The 21957-nt window shown below is 32.4% G+C and overlaps 2 protein-coding genes across 2 annotated transcripts; one reads left to right on the plus strand and one right to left on the minus strand.

Moving 5' to 3' along the window:
• Positions 1-3652: 3652 nt before the first annotated feature.
• HELRODRAFT_146354 (hypothetical protein) lies at positions 3653-5161 on the minus strand (the record flags this gene model as incomplete). The annotated part of the gene is made up of 3 exons (XM_009016795.1): positions 3653-3894; positions 4818-4968; positions 5078-5161. Coding segments are annotated over 3 exons (477 nt in total), but the record flags the coding sequence as incomplete, so codon positions are not given.
• Positions 5162-7040: 1879 nt separating this feature from the next.
• Positions 7041-11203, plus strand: HELRODRAFT_110956 (hypothetical protein). The gene is made up of 10 exons (XM_009016796.1): positions 7041-7150; positions 7278-7355; positions 7431-7592; positions 7851-8118; positions 8325-8437; positions 8567-8624; positions 8800-9005; positions 9309-9531; positions 9721-9781; positions 10782-11203. The coding sequence occupies exons 1-10, from the start codon at positions 7077-7079 to the stop codon at positions 10979-10981; spliced, it is 1443 nt and encodes a 480-aa protein (XP_009015044.1). The 5' UTR covers positions 7041-7076; the 3' UTR covers positions 10982-11203.
• Positions 11204-21957: the final 10754 nt, after the last annotated feature.

Genomic DNA, 21957 nt, shown 5'->3' on the forward strand with positions numbered 1-21957 from the left:
TTCGTTTATTTACAACAAAAAAAAACGAAAACAAACAAACAAATGAACGAACGAACGAACAAGCAAACAAATGAAAACAACAAAAATATATATTTAAAATAAGAAAGATACACACACACATTATGAAGGAACAATCATTTATAATTATTAAAGAACGAAACCAACTTTAAGATAGAAAAAGGAAAAATATTTACAAAAGAAAATTATTATACATACATACATACAATCGATCAATCAATCAATCAATCAATCAATCAATCAATCAATCAATCAATCAATCAATCAATCAATCAATCAATCAATCAATCAATCAATCAATCAATCAATCAATCAATCAATCAATCAATCAATCAATCAATCAATCAATCAATCAATCAATCAATCAATCAATCAATCAATCAATCAATCAATCAATCAATCAATCAATCAATCAATCAATCAATCAATCAATCAATCAATCAATCAATCAATCAATTAATCAATCTTCGTTTAGCGTCCAGAGACCCAGTTCCCCGAGGTAGGACGTTATTATGCATTCATACATATTCATGATCTACTCATTAATATCATTTCATCGTTTTTGGAGTGGTGAGTTGAACTGTAGATTATTCATTAATATGAATCCACAATTCCACACATTGTGTACAAAACACACACACACACATCACACACACACACACACACAGATAGATGCATACACAAGTAAAAATAGATACTCCCAAATACATATGAAACACCAATTATACATGCAATATAAATGTATATATATATATATATAAACATTCATATGTATATATACAAATATATATATATATATATATATAATTTTCTAAATAATAATTTATAAGAAAAATGCTAAAACTATGATATGACGAATGTAACATCAATATACATTTTGAATTTATATATATATATATGTGTGTGTGTGTGTGCGTGTGCGCGTGTGTGTACCAAATTTTAAAAATACCTTATAATTAAATGAAGCAAAACTACTTCGGTATATTTATATTATTGCACACTATACAAACAAACGATGGTGAATATGATGCAGTGGGACCCATTTATAATACCATTATCACCATTATTATCATTATAATTACGAAGTGACGTCTGTTGAGAATGTTATCAATGATGATTATCCATGATAGAAACGGAAATAGTAAATGCAGGCTGAAGATGATGACGACGATGACGATGATGACGATAAATTATCATGGCAAATATGATGTTAAATCAACTGCCATTCTATCCGATAAGCAAGCTATAACATTTTCGGTTTCAAATAAAATTCTACCAGTTGGGTTATTAAATTGAAAGCATTCATGTGTTTTATTTATTAATAAACTAGTTGTGTGCTAATAATTAGGATTATCTATTTAAATTATTTAATTGTTAAGCCGCTTGGAGAAGTGAAACGACAACAAAACGCCATATAACAGCACAAAAGGAACCAAACAAACACAGCCACAAAAACATCATACCTAAAAAAGATGGTTAGTTAATTGATTGATTAATTGATTAATCACTTAATCATCTAATTAATCGAAAAAACAATCAATCGATTGACCGATCAAATTAATTTATAATTTAATTCGAAAAAAAAAACAAAAACAAGAAAAAAACAACGAAACGAACAATATGTAGCACCAAGGTCATTATAAAGAATCATGTAACTCGCACGCGCGGAGAAGGCATGCCGCCAAAAAAATGGAAAAAAAAAACAGAAAAAAGAATTATAAGAACAAAAGAAACTCATTTTGTCACATTTTTTTCAATTAAAAATTAATTTTTTTTTCATTTTTTGTATAAGAAATCACGCGTAAGTTGGAAAAATTGAGTAAATCGACTAGGCTGAATAAAAAACTCTACGATGTACATTGTATGGTAAGAATGCAAGGAAAAAACGGGCTACTATATAAAAAAAGGAAGAAAAACTGGTTAAATATTCTTTTTTTATGTATTTTTCATTTAATTTTAATTCATTTACTTATTTTTCACACAAAATTGTGTTTAAATTAAATAAAAGTTAGTAGAGGTTTATTTATTTACAGATTTTATTCGGAATGTTTTATAGAAAAAAATTGAATAAAATTAATCTGTGAAACAAAACAACACAACATAGAATAAATTAAAATGACTAGATATCTAAATTGATTAGATTATACAATCTTTAAAATGCAATTTAAAAAATAAAATAAAATAAAATAAATAAAACAAACAAACAAATTCGCAAGAAGAACGCATGTATGTACAATTAAAAACGCATTGATTGAATTGTATTAAAAACAAAAATATGATGTATTATGATGGATTAGTCAATTAAAAAGTACTAAATCACATGCACATACAGGTAAAATACACACACACACACGTACAGACATATATATATACATATATATATATATATATATACATATATATATATATACATATATATATATAAACAACACATGTATGTTAATGTGCAATGTATATTAAATACAATATGATGCATATACATACGTATTGATGTACTGGTAAGTAGTAATACCAAAAAATACAAAAAAGAAAGACAAACAAATATACAAAACAGACAAGCAAACAAATAAAAACATACAAACAAACAAACAAAGAGTAGTTATCAGTAATTCGTGATGTTTTGGATGCATATATAAAGCATAATATGTCATCGTTATTGTCGATAGCAATTCTGTGATGATAAGAACATTTGAAAGGTGATTCTAGATTTTAATTTGGCTATTTACAATTTTAATGATAATAACATTATCATGAATAGCATAAATAATAATAATATTACGAATAATAATAATAATATTATTACGAATAATAATAATAATAATAATAATATGAATAATAATAAAAAATATGACAATTGCAAGGATATTATTACCATAAATAATCGCGCCAAACTATCAGGACATTTGCTAAAAAAAAAAAGAAAAAAATTAAAGATAAAACAAAGTACATCAAAGTAAAATGGCTACAACAACAATGATAATGACAAAAACAAAACAATAATAATATTAATACTAACAACAACATCAACAATAAACAGTGCAACAATTTTTTATCATCGTCATTCTCGTCACTCTCGTCATCATCATTTTCACAATCACAGTCGTCATCATCTCTTTCTTATCACCACCACCACCACCGGAATGGTGGTGGTGGTGGTGATAAGAATCACCATCATCACCATCGTCATCCATACCCCACTAGCAGGAACTCACAAAGTGGTGAATTCACCAGCACTACTCGTGACGTCATCACTACTGCAGTAAACCACGTACTCACCCGAACTATTACTAACGCCATTTCCACCATAAATATCCAGACCACCATTATTACTACTAATACTACTATTGCTGCTGCTACTACTACCGCCGCCGTTGTTGCTACTGCTACTGCTGCTGCCGCTGCTATTACTATTACTACTACAATCGACCACATTACTATTTATTATTAGTGCACTAGTATTCTGGGCATTATTACCTACGCTATTGTTGTTACTAACATTAGCCAGTATATTCAAATTAATAGTGGTAGCAGCACTGTCAGCCGTCGACGACAATGACGACAGAGGCGTTACTGAAGTTACTGTCGACGTAGTAACGGCCACAGTATCGTCTAAGTATTTTTCTATGGATCTTCGTCTGGCGTTCATGAAAAAATTGACGACGGTTGAAACTTTCAAGCCGAGTTGTTCAGCTATCGTTGCTTGGATTTCTTTGCTGGGTCGTCTGATTTCTTTAAAGATGGCCACTAGAGTTCGCCTCTGAATCTCCGTGAAGACCATTCGAGGTTTTTTGCCCGAAAAGTTCGGAGGCTGTTGGCTGCTGGCCGGTGGCGATGTGTCGTTCTCGTCCGAATGTGTGTCTCGAGGTCGTTTCTGGGCTGTTGCTGCTGTGGTGTGGTATAAGTGCATTTGTATTTATGGCAGTAATGTATGTCAACTTGAATGTGGTGTAATCCATTAAAATAACTAGTTTCAAATATTCATCCATCTGGATGGTTAAACTTATGGCAAAACAACAATTATCACTTTTACTATTATAATACGACAATTATTACTACTGATAATATCAATAACATGGTCATACTTGTTGCATTAGTTGATAATGAAGGAGGAGCGGGAGATGGTGACGTTGAGGAAGAGGATGTCGTCGGTTTTGATTCAGACGCCGTGGCGGCCATCTCTTGATTGATGGATGACGCTAATTTTGGGGAAAAAGTTTATTAATAAGATTATTTTAACATTGACAGTGATTTTTTTTAAAGATTCAATTTCTCAATCAACTAACTGATCAAGAGTCAATTAAGTTGTAAGACTAGTTATATAATAACAAACCAACTAAACTGAAGATTTAATGTATTTGACATAATAATTTAACAAATTATTAACCAATTATACAACCTATCGAAAAATTCAGCAAATAATTACATTACATAACAACCAATCAGTCACAAATTAACCAGCCAGTAGATCAACCAACCAACCAACCAACCAACCAACCAACCAACCAACCAACCAACCAACCAACCAACCAACCAACCAACCAACCAACCAACCAACCAACCAACCAACCAACCAACCAACCAACCAACCAACCAACCAACCAACCAACCAACCAACCAACCAACCAACCAACCAACCAACCAACCAACCAACCAACCAACCAACCAACCAACCAACCAACCAACCAACCAACCAACCAACCAACCAACCAACCAACCAACCAACCAACCAACCAACCAACCAACCAACCAACCAACCAACCAACCAACCAACCAACCAACCAACCAACCAACCAACCAACCACATAATCTCAAGTGAGCCATCCTTTCAGATTCAGGTTCCTTTAGCCAATTCCACATTCTCCTGAATGTTTCACGACCACTTTTTAACTTGCTCCATGGCTTCGGATTTCTCAACAAATCGCTCAATGTTCCTTGACTTCTGCCCAGAACCTTCAAACAAAATTATGAAAAATAATTATTTGGTTAAAAAACAATTTCGTAGAATATAAAAAGCAATAATTTAGAAATTATTATATTATTTAGATGTAAAAATAAATACCTGTTGGGCAAAGACAGCTTGAGGAATGCTATATTTTTTCAATTCATTGCTTATCTTGAGGGCCACTTCTTTGGTGTTAATTTCTTCTTGGTTATGTTGATTTGGTTCTGCAGTAGTCGAGCTGGGTTGGTCATAAGTGGGAGATTCTGCCTGAAGAGAATTCAAATTAGTGTCATCTGTTAGGGATTGAAGAAAGATGGAGGAACCCTGAGGTATCAACATTCCAGTTAGGTTGGTTGCATTGGCTGCTTGCTGAAGAATTTGCATTTTTTGTAGATCTTCTAAACTTTTCTGAGTTAATGATATGATATTGGCAGCAGACAGTGGCTGTAGTGAAGTTACAAACTGCTGCCTCTGCTGGTCATTGCTGCTTTCACTCGATTGCTTTATGGCATTTATATTACCTGATGCATCAATAATGGCATAAGTTAAATTGTTAGGCATCACCCAATTTCTTTTTAAAAGATTCAAATTTAATTTAGATGTATCATCTATTTTGAGTGCTGTTGAATCATTTGTAATTAGTTCTCCAGGCTCCAGAGATGTCATGTTGCTTTTCAACATTTGCAAACCAGCTGGATCAAGATCTTTTAACAATTTGAAACATGAATTTTGATGCTGGTTGCTCGTACTGCTGTCTGGTTGAGTTTGCAGGTTAAAGTTCAATGCAACATCATAGTCAGTTAAGGACGGAAGAATTTCATTGGTGGCTGAAACTGCTTCAGGTTGAGTTGCAGATTGAGTGAGAAAGTTGAAGGACGGATTGAGCTGCTCTATTGACAATGAATTCATCAGTTTGCTGTATGTGGCCCCAAGTGTATTTTGTGAAGAAATTTCTTGGGACATGCTGGATAGGTCCAAAGCCATTCCATTGGGTATTAATTTGTAGAGGTCTGTCGATACTGGAACATCGTTGGCGGCATCAGTCGTTAACGTCGTCAAAAGCGAGTCTTCAACGGCTACCGACTCTGAAATAACGGCACTCGTTTGATCAGAAATTGTTTCGTTTGATTCCATGGACCAGGCATTTAACAAGGCTCCGTTCACAAGTCGGAAGACGAATTAGTTAATTTAATTAAGTTAATTAAGAAGCAAAATCGATTCTGCTAATTTCGTTTTTATTGTATAATATTTATGTTATAATTTACAAAAAAATTTAATGAAATATTCCACAACTGACGTGTAGAAAGATCGCTTCTTGGAATGAGATTGAAATTGGAAGTTCAAATCTCAGTGGAAACGTGAAGAATAGAAAAAGTGGCGATCAATGTATCGATCCTCGAAATAACTTAAGCTCTGAAAACTTTGGCATCCATCTTGTTTAGGCAGTGGCGATTGTTGTCGCTGTGCAGTTGTTTGTTGTTATCATCGCCATCATCGACGTCATCGTCGACGTCATCATCACTTCAGTCCTGCTGCTGATGCTGCAGTGCAATTGCTTCTCGTTGTGTCTCAGTATTCTTGTGTGTCCTATCCATCATCATCTTTATCATCGTCGTTCTCATCATCATCTTTTGCATTTTTGCTACAATGCAGTTAACATTATTATAATTAGTCTACTATAGTCTTTATTTTAAAATGAAAATGTTAATTATTCAATATATTTATGTATAAAAAGACAATTTTTTTAAATTTTTAACTTCTAATAACGGTATTATTTAAATGAATTTATTAAGAATGATGAGGATTTTTTATTAAATTTAAATTTAAAATATAGACTGTTTAGGAAAAAATAACTTAATTCTATTTATTTGGTTACGAAATGTTACAAAGTTTAAAAAAATATGTTAAATTCAAAATAAATCGTCAAAATAACGAACATAAATAATATTTTTGCCTAAAATTCATCAGTTTCATCAATTGTTAATGAATAATATATATGACTATTAACTAATTAAGCTCCAAAGAAACCTTACAAAAGGTTCTCAAAAAGAATAACACCTATGTAAACAGGTCGATATTAGGATGGCATGGTTTCCGCTCGAATGAACGGCGGAGCATGGCACGGATTTTATCGAATGAGGATTTCGTCGTCGTCTCAGTCGGTCGGGATGTCGTCATTTACCATTTCGGGTTGTTAGGCATTGAAAAAATTTTTTGTATTTTTTTTTTTTTTCAGTTGCAGTTTGTTCATCATCAACACATCCACAACTGATAAGATAATTTTATTTCTTTTTTTTGTTTACTTTATTAGTTACAGACTTGAACATATTGTCCACATAAAGCTGAAGTCAGAAAATGTGCAAATAGATAACAATGCCAGAAATAACGAAAACAAGTAGATACTTTTTCTTCCATTTTTTTGATTCTTAAATGTTTAATTAATTAAATCAATTTTTTTTAATTAAATTAGGAACAAAAAGAATGATAGTATTACTAACAAGAGTACAACAGAATCAAGTAAAATTACTAGCATGGCATGTAGTCATTCTAAAAAGTACCTGTCAGTCAGTGATGATGGGAAAAATTTGTATGTATATGATGCTTCTAACAATTGGAAACTTGTCAATCACAGGTTGTTATTCTTTTTGAAAATTTAGTTGGCTGGTTGGTAAAATGGTTATTTCATTCATTGATTAGGTGACTGATTTGTTACTTGATTGATTAATTAAATGAGTCAATGAAGTAATGAATAAATGTTTATTTGTTTGTTTAATTTTTTGGTTGGTAGATTGGTTGAGTGGATGTAGCAGTGAATTAATGAATGATTAATTGGTTGGTTGGATGACTAGTTAGCTAATTGATTTCATACAATTTACCAATCTTTTTTTAGATCCATTCCAAAAAGATGTACATCCATGAAATTCACACGAGATGACAAAAACATCCTGATAGCTGACAAATCAGGGGATGTACTTAAGTTTGATGTTCTTGGTGTTGAGGGGTTGACTTCCCTGGAATCCAAGGATGGGAAGGGGGTTGGGGGTTTGGTTATCTCAGGACCCAAAAATGCCGTTTCAGGGTCCAATGATACTGATGACAACAGAGATGACGACGACTCTTTCGTTGTGGCTGGCCATGTTTCTATGCTCCTTGATATTGTTAGTGTAGTTAGTGTTGATTTGATTGAATTGTATGAAAAAATACTTTGTCTGTGGTGTTTGTAATTAGTTTTTATTTTTTAATAAGTAGTAATTAATTTCATAAATTAGGATCACAACTCTTAGAATTTTATAAATAACATAATAATGATAATATTTATGATTGTATCAATAATGATGATATCATGATACCAACCACCGTACAGGAATTATGTGATGCAGATAGATATCTTGTATCATGTGATAGAGATGAGAAGATTAGGATTAGTAACTATCCCAACTGCTATAACGTCCATCAGTTTTGTCTCGCTCACACAGAGTATGGCTTTATTGCTGTTTCTATTTGTATTATTATTTAGTTATTCATTTAGTTCATTTATATAATTTTACATTATTAATTATAATAAATAAGTAAGGTTTTTTTTTCTAAAAATTCATATCTATGCAGCTTTGTTAGCAAGGTTCTATACATTGAGGAGTGTGATCTTTTGTTGTCTGGATCTGGGGTTAGATTATTGATGATGATGATGATGGAAATGATAATGATAATGATGGTAATGATGATGATGATGAAATTTAATGATGGTGATGATGATAGATTATTATAAATTTCGCCATTAATTCATTAACCAATAGCATCAATCGATGTATAAATTAATATCTATAACATCATCCAACCAGGATGGGCGAATCATTCTTTGGGATTACAAATCAGGTCGTCTGCTGGACTCTGTTAATACTTTTGAATATTTAGGTCACGATCAGTCAGCTATTTGCCCTAGTTCTTTTCCTAACCAATCGGAAGAGGAGAATGTATGTCGGGGCGTTGATGTCAGGAATATATGCTATCACAAATTGACAAAATTTGTCTTCGTAATTTTTGAAAGGTGTGTGTGTGTGGGGTATGTGTGTGTGGTGTGTGTGTGTGGTATGTGTGTGTGTGTGTGTGTGTGTTTGTGTTTGATCTAGTTTTGTAATTATTTTGATATAAATGCAAGATTTTGCGATTTTGTTGTTGAATTTATTCAATTAAAACCGTTTTTTTTTTTTGTTAAAGATTATTAAACTATTTATCTTTTTTAATAATATTAGATCTGTGCTTCAATGTTTGACAATAAATTCATTACAATTGTCATCTTATTTAATATTTTAATGTTTTAACATAGTTTTACCTTTTTCCTACCAAATAGAAGAAGAGTAGTATTAACGCTAAAGCTATGCTTTCCTTCTATTGCAAACGAAAATCCAACAAAAAGCAAAATGTTGCAATTTGTATCAGTAACAAACGTCAACAACAACATCCAAGATATCTCCCTTTTAGATGAGCAGTTAATCTTGTTGCTTGCACAAGAAAGTGTTGCAGAAGGTCAAATCTGTTTGTCAACGTTCAAAATTTTTGAATATGCTTTGCAAGTAAAGTTCTTTTCCTCTATATTATTATTATTATTCATATAGAGAATTTGTATAGCAACCTTAGTTAGTGCTTTATTATTGTTAATTATTATTCTATTTATTTATTTTTATTCATTTTATTTATTGTTAGTTATGTCAGTTATTTGATGCATGGTTTTATAAAAAAATTAAATGAAATTTATTTTTCAGTTGAATGAATTAGAGCCTGTGTATGTGGATTGCCTCAACAAAGAGTTACAACACATGCATGGTTAATCCTTTTCAAGGGAATTTTTAATATGTAGTACAAATGATGATAATAATAATAATGATGATAACTAGAAAACATCACTGCTAATTATTATCATTATGACGTCACTAACAACGATGACGTATGTAACAAAAACAACCACGACATAGACGATGACAACAACGACGACGAAAGCAATTACTGCCACTACAGGGAGCGTCAAATTCTATCATTTAATTTGTTGGTCGTAGGCAGTCAAACTTCATTGCGAAACTCTCTCTAACGTAATTATCCGACCTTTATAATTCAATCAGTGCAATTCAATACCGTTCCACTTAAATGACAGATCCTTCGCTATATATGTACGTACCCTTTCTTTCTTCCATGTCCTCCATACAACCACTGGCTATATCAGTCAGTGGGCTATTGAATTGACTGAATCAATCTTCATGAAACGTCTTTCTGCCTCTTTGTTTCTCTCACTCTCTCCTCTCTATCTATCTTCTGTATATCTCTTCTCTCCTCTCTCTCTTTCTCTCTCTTTCTCTCTCTTTCTCTCTCTCTCTAGCCACTCTCTCTAGCCACTCTCTCTAGCCACTGACAACGTACTCGATTATATAAGTGGGATGAAATGTTTCAAGTTTCAATAAAAAAATGTTAAAAAATTGAAACAAGTACAAAAAACCGTTCACACCCACACCACGCTGCACCCCACACATACACTGACTTGTCTGATTTTGTTTTTCTAAATTGAATTATTTCAATTGGCTGAAATAACGCGACACTAGTATCAGGTGTGTGTGTGTGTGTGTGTATGTGTGTGTGAAAGAGAGAGTGAGAGATTGTAGGAGTGTGTTTTTGCGGGCTTGTCTGTGTGTAATGTGATCAGTTGACATTACTGATTAAGCTGTTGTAGTGTTTAATTAGAAGACAACGACATTTCGGAAATTTAATTTCAAAAGTCACAATTTTCAGCATTAACGTCATTATTTTACGGTTATAATCACCATCTTCTCGACAGTTTCTAGCTGTCAATCAAGCAGCGACAACAGCAGTGGCAGTGGCAGCTGCAACAGATTTGAATGCAACCTCCATAAGATGCGCATCGATAACATATCCGAGTATGTGGAGAGGAAGAACAAGAGGCTGATGAAAAGGCAGGATGAATCCGGAAGAAAAACCAAGATGATGATTATGGAGAATGAGGATGAACATCGATGATGATGATGATGATAACACTTAGGATGAGGATGATGCCAATGATTATGATGATTACAAATTGATGATGACCGTGATTAATTGTCTCCAGAGAAAATGTTACAGACATATCTGTATATTTGTTTGTTAGAATGTATATAGGTACTGTCATTATGTCCGTTAGTTCGTAACTGTTAAGAAAAGATTTTTGTTTGGAAATTAAAATAATAATAAAAAATATATGGTCTCTGAGCGATTGTGTTAGTTGTTTCAAAAATCGTGTAGGGCCTCTTAGCACTCCTTATCTTCCTTGTCTTGTCTTTATTTCTCTCTTTCTTTCTTTCTCTCTCTCTCTCTCTCTCTCTCTCTCTCCGTTATTTCTATCCATTTGCTCGCAGATTTGTTTGTCTAATACTCTATTAAATTTTTATTTATTTGATCAGACAAAGAAATGAAGAGAGAGAGCGAGATAAGGAAAGAGAAAAGAAAGTTAAGGAGAGAGAGAAAGAAAAAGAGAGAAATTAATTTCAGGAATGTATAAAATTATATTTGTGGCTTAAAAAGAACACTCGGAAATAAAATTCGTGACGGTGATGATGAAGATAATGGTGGTGATGATGAAGCTTTCAATGATGACGATCTTATCAATGATGGAAATGATGACGATATCCTTTGATAATGACGAAATAAATGACATTAAGTACATCCCACAAAGATGATCCCACATCTCTATTTTTACTTGCTTGAGAATCAGGCGGTATGGCAGGCTTATTTTTTGCGACCCTTCAAAGGTCAAATGGTTTCAATGCGGCTTTTCAAAAGTCAAATAATTCTCAATGCAAAAAAGTTTGCCCACCCATGCTTTAGATCATGAGTATGTATATGGTTGAAATGGTAGGGTGGTGGTAACAAAAGGCAAAATAATAGCGAGCTAGTGATAATATTAACTACAAAAATGTTGATTGTGATGATGATAATGATGAATAATGATGAAAGCCATAAAGATGATTCAATGAATGAAGCCAACACTATAATATAAATACATCCAACATTATAAATCATAAGTACATTAATCAATTACTTTTTCCGTTAGTTCTAGCAATGCATACATACATACACACATACATACATGCACATACATTACCAACATTTACACATACATACATACATGCACACATACACCACATACATACAAGCATACACCTCATGTTTTGGTTTTAACATACAAACATACACATACATACATACATATATACATACGTATACATCCATACATACATAAAAACATGCATACAAACACGCACCGGAAATGCCGGAAAACACTGGGGCCAATTAGACAACAATTGCGATTTGTGTGCTCTCTATTTTTCGCGCTTATTAAATTATATATATTGAATTTTTGTCATGTTCATGTTTTTATTATTTTGTATCTTTTTATGATGTTTATGCTTTTTTTTATTTATAAGCATATTTTTCATCTTTGCTGTGATCTAGACCGTTAATGGAAACAATTATGAGATATTATTTATTTATTGAATGAAATTAATTTAAAAAAATTTACAAACAAACTATTGAAAACCAAATGGTAAAGTTTGTAAAAGATCACCGCAAAACAATTTCCTTGTTCAGTAGAATTCCAAATTTCGATATCTTGTTTTTATTTTTGTTCTTTTTTTTATCTAAAAGTTAATTTTTTCATCAAACACACACTCACCACACACAAGCAAGCACACACACGCACAAGCAATTATCTTTTCATGTTTTTATTTAGTAATATATTGCATTTTAATATTTAAATTATGTAAACACAAAGTTTTTTTGCTATTTTTCTGACCGCTAGCGAGACAGTCTTATGTTGCATCATTTTATGTCCAAAAAGTACAAATTGAATTTAAAATATTGAAAATTTTTTTTTAAATGGCGCGAAATTACGCAATTTTTTACTTTTAATCCGTCCACACGTGCGTGTATGTTTGCCTGATGAGTCGGGGTCAGTTTAAAAGTTGAAATTAAATGATTTTTTGTTTTAATTCGTCGTCTTTATATACAATTAGTTAGATATTTTATATTGTATTATTTTCTTCCCTTCATTCCCTCCTTCATTCATTCATTCATTATCATTCATTCAATCAATCTTTTGTTTGTTCTTTTACTAATTATTCCCCCATTGATTAACTCACTCATGTATCTATATATATATACATGTTCGAATCTCAGTATTTTTGTTAATTATATTTCTGGGCGGGTTGTTTTAGAAGGAAGATAGCTTGCAACTGTACATATAAGCAATCTAAATCAGCCTGCCTGCATGGCATATGTATAGGAGAACATCTAAAATGTTGACACTTTTCGAGTTGTTTATTAAGATAAAGGCTAGAAGATCCGATCCAACAACAAATTAAGCCCTATATAATTGAAGTAAGTTAATTTTATTGGTTGGCTGGCTGGTCCGTTGATAATTTATTTTTAATAATTTATTTTAAACTTTAATTAATCCCTTCGCTGTTATGCGCGGTTTATTTTATACAAAATCAATATCTTTCATTTAATTTCGTCTGAAACGTTTGAAAAAAAAACTACCAATACCTAATATGAATCATCGTCGTTCTATTTGACGATCAAATTTTCTTTTTTTTAAATTTTATTGCCGAGACATTTTTTGAGATTTAAACCAGAACGGAAATTGTTTCCTCGAAATATGCTGACGTCACAGATGACAGGATATGTCTGCGTGTGCGTACGCCTGTGTATGCGTGTGTGTACGTTCGTCGTACTCATGTATGTGGTGCAATGTGTATGTGTATTGGTTTACACGTATGTGTGTTTGATTGTTTGTTCATGTATGTATGCCTGAGTATGCTGTGTGGGTGTGCTTGCATCTACACTTTTTACAGGAATTTACAAATTAGTTGTCTTGCTTCTTGATAAGATGGTACGCCGTAGTGAAGCCATAAGCAGAGGCAAGAAACAGCAGACGACAAGACAGCCACTTTCTACTCAATAAATTAATAACGTGACCATCATCATCAACGAAATTATCCCCATCATTTTAGACCACATCAAAACGTCATCACCACTTCATCTTCATTCATCCTCTCCACCCCATCGCCTAACACTCCATCATTTCAATCAGCACCACATTAAAAGTGGAATTAATTGCACCGTGAAGCACTTAAGTTCATGCCAGTCAGTTTAAATTGATATCTGTCGTGGGATGGCGCTTTCATTCAAACTCTCGCTAATTATTATCGTCAGCATCACTCAACTTTCGTCACGCATTTAGACACTCGCGCGTCTTTATTTGTGTGTATCTGTGTATGTATGTGTATGTATGTGTATCTGTGTATGTATGTGTATCTGTGTATGTATGCGTATCTGTGTATGTATGTGTATATGTGTATGTATGTGTATCTGTGTATGTATACGTATCTGTGTATGTTTGTGTATATGTAATTATTTCTGTGTATGTGAGTTTGTTTATGTATGCATGTATGTGTGATTATTTCTGTGTCTGCGTATGTTTATGTGCGCACCTATTTGTCCAGCTATGATGGATGTTTGTTTTGTATGGTTTTGTCCACTGGCTGTAAAACATATACAAAAGAGTTTGCTCATTTGGTGGTTCGTTCGCATAAGAAACATTATGATAAACATTTTACAAACATGTTCACACCTGAAATAGAAAGCGATAACAACAATAACGACTATGACGAAAGCAACAAAAACAACAATAAAAACGGAAAATAATCTACAACAACAACGACAAAAATATCTTTTTGATTCACACAAACCTAGCACAGGGAGGGAGCGAGAGGGAGCATGATCATTATTAATGGCAAAATCATTTTTACAGGCACTTAGGTTTTACGTTCGTTTTCATGTTTGTGCGCGTACACACACAAATAATGTGTCTCTGTGTGTTTGTATGTCTTCCGCAAGCAATTGTACACACAATCACACACACACACCTCTCTTTCTCACACACACGTAACACACTTACATACACGAGTGTGTAAAAAGTTGTTACAAAAATTGATAAAAATGGCGCATCAAAGAGAAGCGATTATTTAAAATTAAGTTCGTTTGCAACTATGAAATTTTATCGTCTTGTGAGACAAAACCAAAAAACATTCACACTTGCGTGTGTATATTTGTTTACAATTCACACATGCATTCGTGTATCAAATTCATACATACATATGTACACAATTCAGAAATACAAAACTATTAATTGGAGTATGGTTGTACAGTATAATTGATGTACCGGCTCATTACCTACTATTGTTATAACAATTGAACTGGCAAAGTTATAATTCTTTATTATACCCAAGTTATAAGCCTACTGCTATTTTTGACATTTTCTAAAGACCAACCTTCTTTTTTACGTTTTTCATTCATTTGTTCATCCATTCGATCAATTTTTTCTTTAAAACCTCATTAATGACTATTTAAAAAGTTTACAAAAACGCGCTAAATAATTCAGAACCATTGAAATAAAAAGAGATTTTGCATAGATAAAATAAAATCAAAGAACATTTGCGCTTGCTGACAATGAACAAAACAATTGAGCGCTAGCTAAATCAGTAAGTCATGTAATTGTAATTGTACATACTGTGTATGTGTGTGTTGTGTGTGTGTGTGTGTGTGTGTGTGTGTGTGTGTGTGTGTGTTACAATAAAAAATAATAACAGCGACAGAAACAACAAAAGCAATAACTAAAATAACAACTTCTTCCGGTTCGCCATTTTAATTTCCTTCATGAAATATAGAACTAACGATATAATTAGTTTTCATTCTGTATTATCTAACATTAACACCAACACACACACCCACACACACACACACAACACACATACACACACACACACTCATTCATTCATTCAATCACCCAACTATTCATTCATTTTTTCTTTTATTAGTTTAATTTAAACTTGAGGAATGTAGCTCTATTAAATTTTTAATAGTAGAAACTTGTGCCTGGATGGTTAAACGAGATATAAAAAGCTTTTTATATCATTGCGAATTCAAAGCAATAACTATTTCACTGTTCTTAGTTTTATCAAATTAGTTTAAATTTATTGAAAATTCATTCAAAATCTTTTTTAAACTTTTAAACACACAAGCACACACACATACACTCACAGACAGACACACACACGCACGTACGCACACGCATACCAAAATATATATCCTAAAAAGGTAAAAAGTGCTTTAGTGGCACTGAATTACCTACATATGTATGGATTTCATCTGTTCACTAATCTCACGGATCAGCGTAGAAATTGTGGAACGATGCGTACATCTGGGATCGCATCTGGATAAAATAGGATAACTTTTTATAGGAAGTGCATTAAATTTTACCGTACTAATTCATTGATTAGGACTAAGTACCCGGAGCGCTTTTTATGTATGTGTGTATTCAAATACTTCTAGTAGTATGTTTATACTACTCGTAAATACTTATTTGGTATTCTTATACTTGATGTTGTAAATGCTTATGAATGAAAGAATAAACTCTTTTGTGTATGTATGTAAGAGAGAGAGAGAGAGGGAGAGAGAGAGAGAGAGAGAGAGAAAGTGTGGGTGTGTGTGTGTGTGTGTGTGTGTTTGTGTGTGTGAATGTGTGTGTATTTGGAAGACTATGAATTTTGAAGAAAGGTTGTACATTTGAGACTGTTGTATCGCCTGTAAATTAATATTTATTTATTGTAAATGAACTGTGTTACAAAGAGAAAAATATATGCTCCTAGATATACGCTATGCAATTCTACACACAACACAATGTGTGTGAAGTTTTTTAAGAATGGATTTTTTGAGAAGATTCAAACGTACACACGCACATACACACAAACAAACACACACATGCACACGTACAAACACACACACACACATGCCGGTATTGTTATAAGTTGTGGGCGTTAGATGGTTTAATAAATTAAAAAAATTAATTTTTAATTTTTTTTTCAAAAAAAAAATTTATTATTCTAGACTTTTGTTCCGTTTTTAAGAGTAATTTTCTTGTGATAAAAATTGATATATTAATACTAATGCAAAAGACAGGTGAAAATTTTATAATTACATCCATTTTTTATCAAAACAAATTCGACGTAATTTCTTTTAAAAAAAAAGTGTTTTTCAAAATTTCATAAAAATAATTTTTCATTTAAAAACTTGTATTCCTTATTATTTTTACGTATAATTTCTTATTTAATTTGTTAACGGAAGAAAGTGCGTGCGCTAAACGCGGTAGTTGTATGTGTTACAACTGGTTCATCCTGTGTCTATGTGTGTGTGTGTGTCTGTCTGTCTCTGTCTGTATGTCTCTTTTTCTCTTTCTTTCTGTCTGTCTGTATGTCTGTGTGTGTGTGAGAGAGAGAAAAGTTTACGTGCGTGTTTTTGTTAACGTGCGGGTTAATGTTTAAGTTCCTAATAAACATTTTTTAATTCAAATTGGTTTTTTATACCAGAAAAAAAATTAACAATTACTCAATTACTTATCGGTCGTAATATGGATACTTTTTACCATAATTGAGCGACCCGTTCTTTGTGGGAGACTCCATGACCTCTTAAATCTAGCCCCATTACGTCATTTCTTACTGTCCCTAAGCAAATGGCCCCTTTTCATTGTAGTTATCTTTGAATTTTTACTTTCTAGATCTCCGGCCAAGCGTATTGAAACACGTTTCGCGGGATTTTCTGAAGGCTTCGTTAAAGTAGGCCGTGGTGTTTAACTCTCTTGCAGGATTTGTATCTTTATCTTCTACATGAATTAATTATATCGTTTTGTCTGTTCATTTTCATTTAAGTCAGATGATATTTATTATTTGTTATTTTACATTTATTTAAAATTCATACAAAATCTTTTTGAAACTTTTAAACACACACGCACGCACGCACATACACACATGCACACATAAACACATGCACACACGCACACACACACTTAAATATATATCTTAAAGGTAGAAAGTGCTTTATTATTATTTAGCCACTTTGATCACAATTAAAATATATGGCTATGAAGATGAAGATTATTATTATTGTTGTTGTTGTTATTATTATTATTATTTTGATTATTAATTATAGATTCTTTATTTTGTATAGCCTTCTGTATATTTCAATTCCCAAGTTTTGATCGAAATTTAAATTGAGGCTGACTGCCTCGTAGTTGGTCAATGAAAATAATAATGATAAAAATATATTTGCAGATGATATAATAATAATAATAATAACAACAAAAACTACTATTTGTAAATAATAATTAAAAGACAAAAAAAAAGAATCTTGTTGTCATCTTTTTTAAATCTCAAAATTTTAACAAAATATTTTCAAGTTGTAAAACAGTAGGTGAGCGTGTTAAAGTGTATAATAATTATTTCGTCTGAAGAATGATTGCATATGTGGTTGTTTGTTTGTGTGCTTGTCTGTATGTGTGTATACGTGTGTGTGTGTGTTTGTATGCGTGTGTATTTGTCTTTGTATCTAAGTATGCGTATATGCGTATGTTTATGTAAATCACTTAATTTAAGACAGGCAAAAGTAATAATTAACTATTCACATACATCCATAAATAATGCCAAAAAATAAATGTACATTTTACTTTCAGTTTAAAAGTTGAAAAATGTGGAAACAATTAAACTAGGAATGATTGGTTTGAAAATATTGGCAGGTACATGTGTACGGCGAGCTGAACTTCTAGCAGATGCCATTCCATTTTTCTTTCTCTTTGTGATGACGTCTTTGAGTTTGTGTCTATTATTTTTTGGGATATTTTTTATGTATGGCATCTTTTGTGGTATTTCCTGTTGTATTTGCTCTCTAATATATATTGCGTTAATTGCTGTGGTAGTTTTCTTGTGGTATTTGCTGTAGAATTTGCTTTGGACCTACTTGCTCTGGTGTTTGCCATTGGAGTATTTGCTGTGATGTTTTTTGTGGTACTTTATAACCGGCGTTTGCTGGTTGTGGTTGAAGTTTCAATGCTTTTTGTTGTTTCATGTCTTTGTGCGACTCCGTGCGGCAAATATTGCAACCTCGTCTTTTTATTCCATTTTGTATTTTTGCCTAAGGTTAAAATTTTTTAATTTGAAAAAATTTTCATAATTTTTTTTAATATTTTTGTCAATGACCTTATTGAAATCGTCATTGTTGTCGTCGTTATCACCATCATCATCTTCTTCTTCTTCTTCTTCTTCCTAACTATCATCATCGTCGTTGTCGTCGTCGTCATCATTCCACCCACTCAATATCTTAATCAAATGGAAAAGAAAATTTATACATGACAAGTCTGAGATAGGAGACAGTTGTTGAATTCAAATTAAAAATCTTCCATTACCACCACCAAAACCATCATCATCATCATCTTCTTCTTCCACCACCATCATCAACACATTCACCATCATCAACACATTCACCATCATCATTATCATCATCTTTATCGTTTTCCATCATTATCATTATAATCATTTCTCCCTTATCTGTTAATTTTTGTTATCATCGTCTCCACCGTCATCAGTTGCGTCATCATCATGTTTATCACCGTCATCATCATCATCTTCTCTTTGGTGAAAGTAATTTATCTGAGCTACATACAAATTTAGATTTTTTTTGAATGCAAGATGTTTTTAAAATAAAATTAAATTAACATGGGGCAAAGAGTTATAAAAATACTTTTTTTAATTCATTACTTGATTAATTTAAAACCGATTTAGTAGCCAAAAACATTAAACATTAAAATAAATAAATACTTAAATGAGAATAAATAAAGATAAAAATTGCATCCGTTTCATGGTAGATAGGCGTCAATGTGATATGACGAACGAGTGTTGCTTGAGTCGGCACTCTGTAAACATCCTATCAAGAAAGCCTTTGTTTGTCTGTTTGTTTGTTTGCCTGTTTGTTTGCCTGTTTGTTTGTTTGTTTGTCTGTTTGTTTGTTTTTTTATCTGTTTGTTTGTTGGGGTGTATTTTTTGTGATCTTTGTGTGGTATTTTGTTGAGGTGGTTCGTTTGGTTAATTTTGTGGTGTTTGTTGTGTCTGTTGGACTGTGCTTGTTTGTTTTTTTGTAATGTTTGTTTGTTTGTTTGTGATGTTTGTAATGTTTATTTGTTTGTTTGTTCGTGATGTTTGTTTGATCGACAAAAATACATAAAACCTCTGTCCTTTGTTGTAAGTCTTGTTGTTTATGTCGGAAGCAACTACGATGATCTAGAGAATAATAATAATAAAATTCTTATTGTTATTATAATTATAATAAGAATAAGAATAATATAAATGACCATGATGATGATTTATATTATGATAATATTAATGCTGATGGCTTTCCTCTTTACGGCTATTAACGTTATTAATGTATCCAAGTTATTGCTGGCCTCACAATTCATGTCAACCCTGATCTCCATAAAAATTTCAAGCTGACATCGAGTGGCTCTTAGTGGCGCGGACCGATTGTGATATAAAATATATATTTTTTATATCACAATATTTTATAGTGTCAGAATTATGAAATAATACTGACTAAAAATACTGCAAAATTTTCAACGCGAAATTTATTCACTCGATAGGGGGCATGGTGCAAGTTAATTTACTCGATAGGTGATGACGATTTTCTTTGTTTTGCAATTTAGATGACGTCATAAATTATTACAAATTATTTTAAAATTTAATTAATACTTTTTCTGATTAATTGGACATGCCTTGTAAATTTTTATATTTTAAAACACCCGAAACAAAATCTAATTTTGCCTTGATAAGGAAGGGTGTGAAAAAGAAAGAAAAAAACTGGGTTCACCAGTTAAAGAGTCTGGGTTGACTAGTGAGGCAGCTTCGAATAATCAGAAATCTCTTCTGGTCCCTAAGAGACTTAACGCGTGATTCTATGCTCATTGGCATAGTTTCAGAAACGTCTTAAGTTCTCAAAAGTGGATTTGGTACGAGACTCTGTGCTCATTGGCATAGTTTCGCACGCGTACTAGAGTCACACAATTTGTTTCCACTGTTGTTCTGACTCTTGTTGTCTTGTGTTGGTCGTGCGAAAGCCGATCAGACTCGACGGCCCAGTGAAAACAGGCCAGGGTTGTGCGAAAGCCGACCGACTGACAGACAGGCCCAGTGAAAACAGGCCTTGGGTTCTGTGAAAACGAATCCGCCTCGTTGTTTTGTTCTTGTGCTATTTGTGGACCTAGGGTTCTTTGCTGGATTCTATACTCATTGGTATGGTTTCACACGCAGCTTGGAATTTCCATAGGCTCCGATTTTTGTTATTCATTTTTTTATTTATTTCTTGGGGTTGTATCGACATCACCATCGGATACACACGTCGAAGTTGTACGATTAAAACGCCAAGAAACATATTCCAAGTTGAAGACCCCAACAAGAAGAGTTCTAATTCCTGTATTCCAGTTTGTTCATTGACATTTACATTATTATAGAGTTCATTAGTTCAATTCCTTTTATTTATTTCCGTCGATTAATAAAATTGTTATCGAATATTTTTCTTTACGCGTTCGTGTGTTACTCAGTAAAATCATATAATTCGAAAAAGCCCAGTGCCACACAGGACTGGTCGAACTCACGATAAAAATATACACAAAAATTATTGTCGGACCATACAAAAATTTCCTGAGAAAGATAGAGGAGGAGATTACCTCACACCACCAGCTGTTTTAATTGTTTTCATTTTATAAATTTTCCGACAATTAGCGCCCAACTTGGGGCTTTGTCATCCTTTAAAAATCTCCTCATTCATATTAGTTTATTAAAATTTCCGACAATTGGCGCCCAACGTGGGACTTTGTCATCCTTTAAAAATCTCCTCATTCATATTAGTTTATTAAAATTTCCGACAATATATATACACAATTACACAAATATAAAAATTTATTTACATCTATATATGCATACAATACTTATTTATGTAACGCCTTCTTTTAAGCGCGCATGTGATAAGTTGGAACGAGATATAAATGCAGTGAAAATCTTTCGGAAATCAGCTACTTCTGA

Source organism: Helobdella robusta (assembly GCF_000326865.2).
Source record: "Helobdella robusta unplaced genomic scaffold HELROscaffold_19, whole genome shotgun sequence".
Taxonomy (NCBI): domain Eukaryota; kingdom Metazoa; phylum Annelida; class Clitellata; order Rhynchobdellida; family Glossiphoniidae; genus Helobdella; species Helobdella robusta.

Excerpts from the sequence above, each read along its gene's own strand:
- HELRODRAFT_110956 (XM_009016796.1), top strand. The coding sequence starts at position 7,077 with ATGGCACGGATTTTATCGAATGAGGATTTCGTCGTCGTCTCAGTCGGT. Across the intron at positions 8,119-8,324 it reads TTTCTATGCTCCTTGATATT|GAATTATGTGATGCAGATAG; the intron begins GTTAGTGTAGTT and ends ACCACCGTACAG. Across the intron at positions 8,438-8,566 it reads TTTTGTCTCGCTCACACAGA|CTTTGTTAGCAAGGTTCTAT; the intron begins GTATGGCTTTAT and ends ATATCTATGCAG.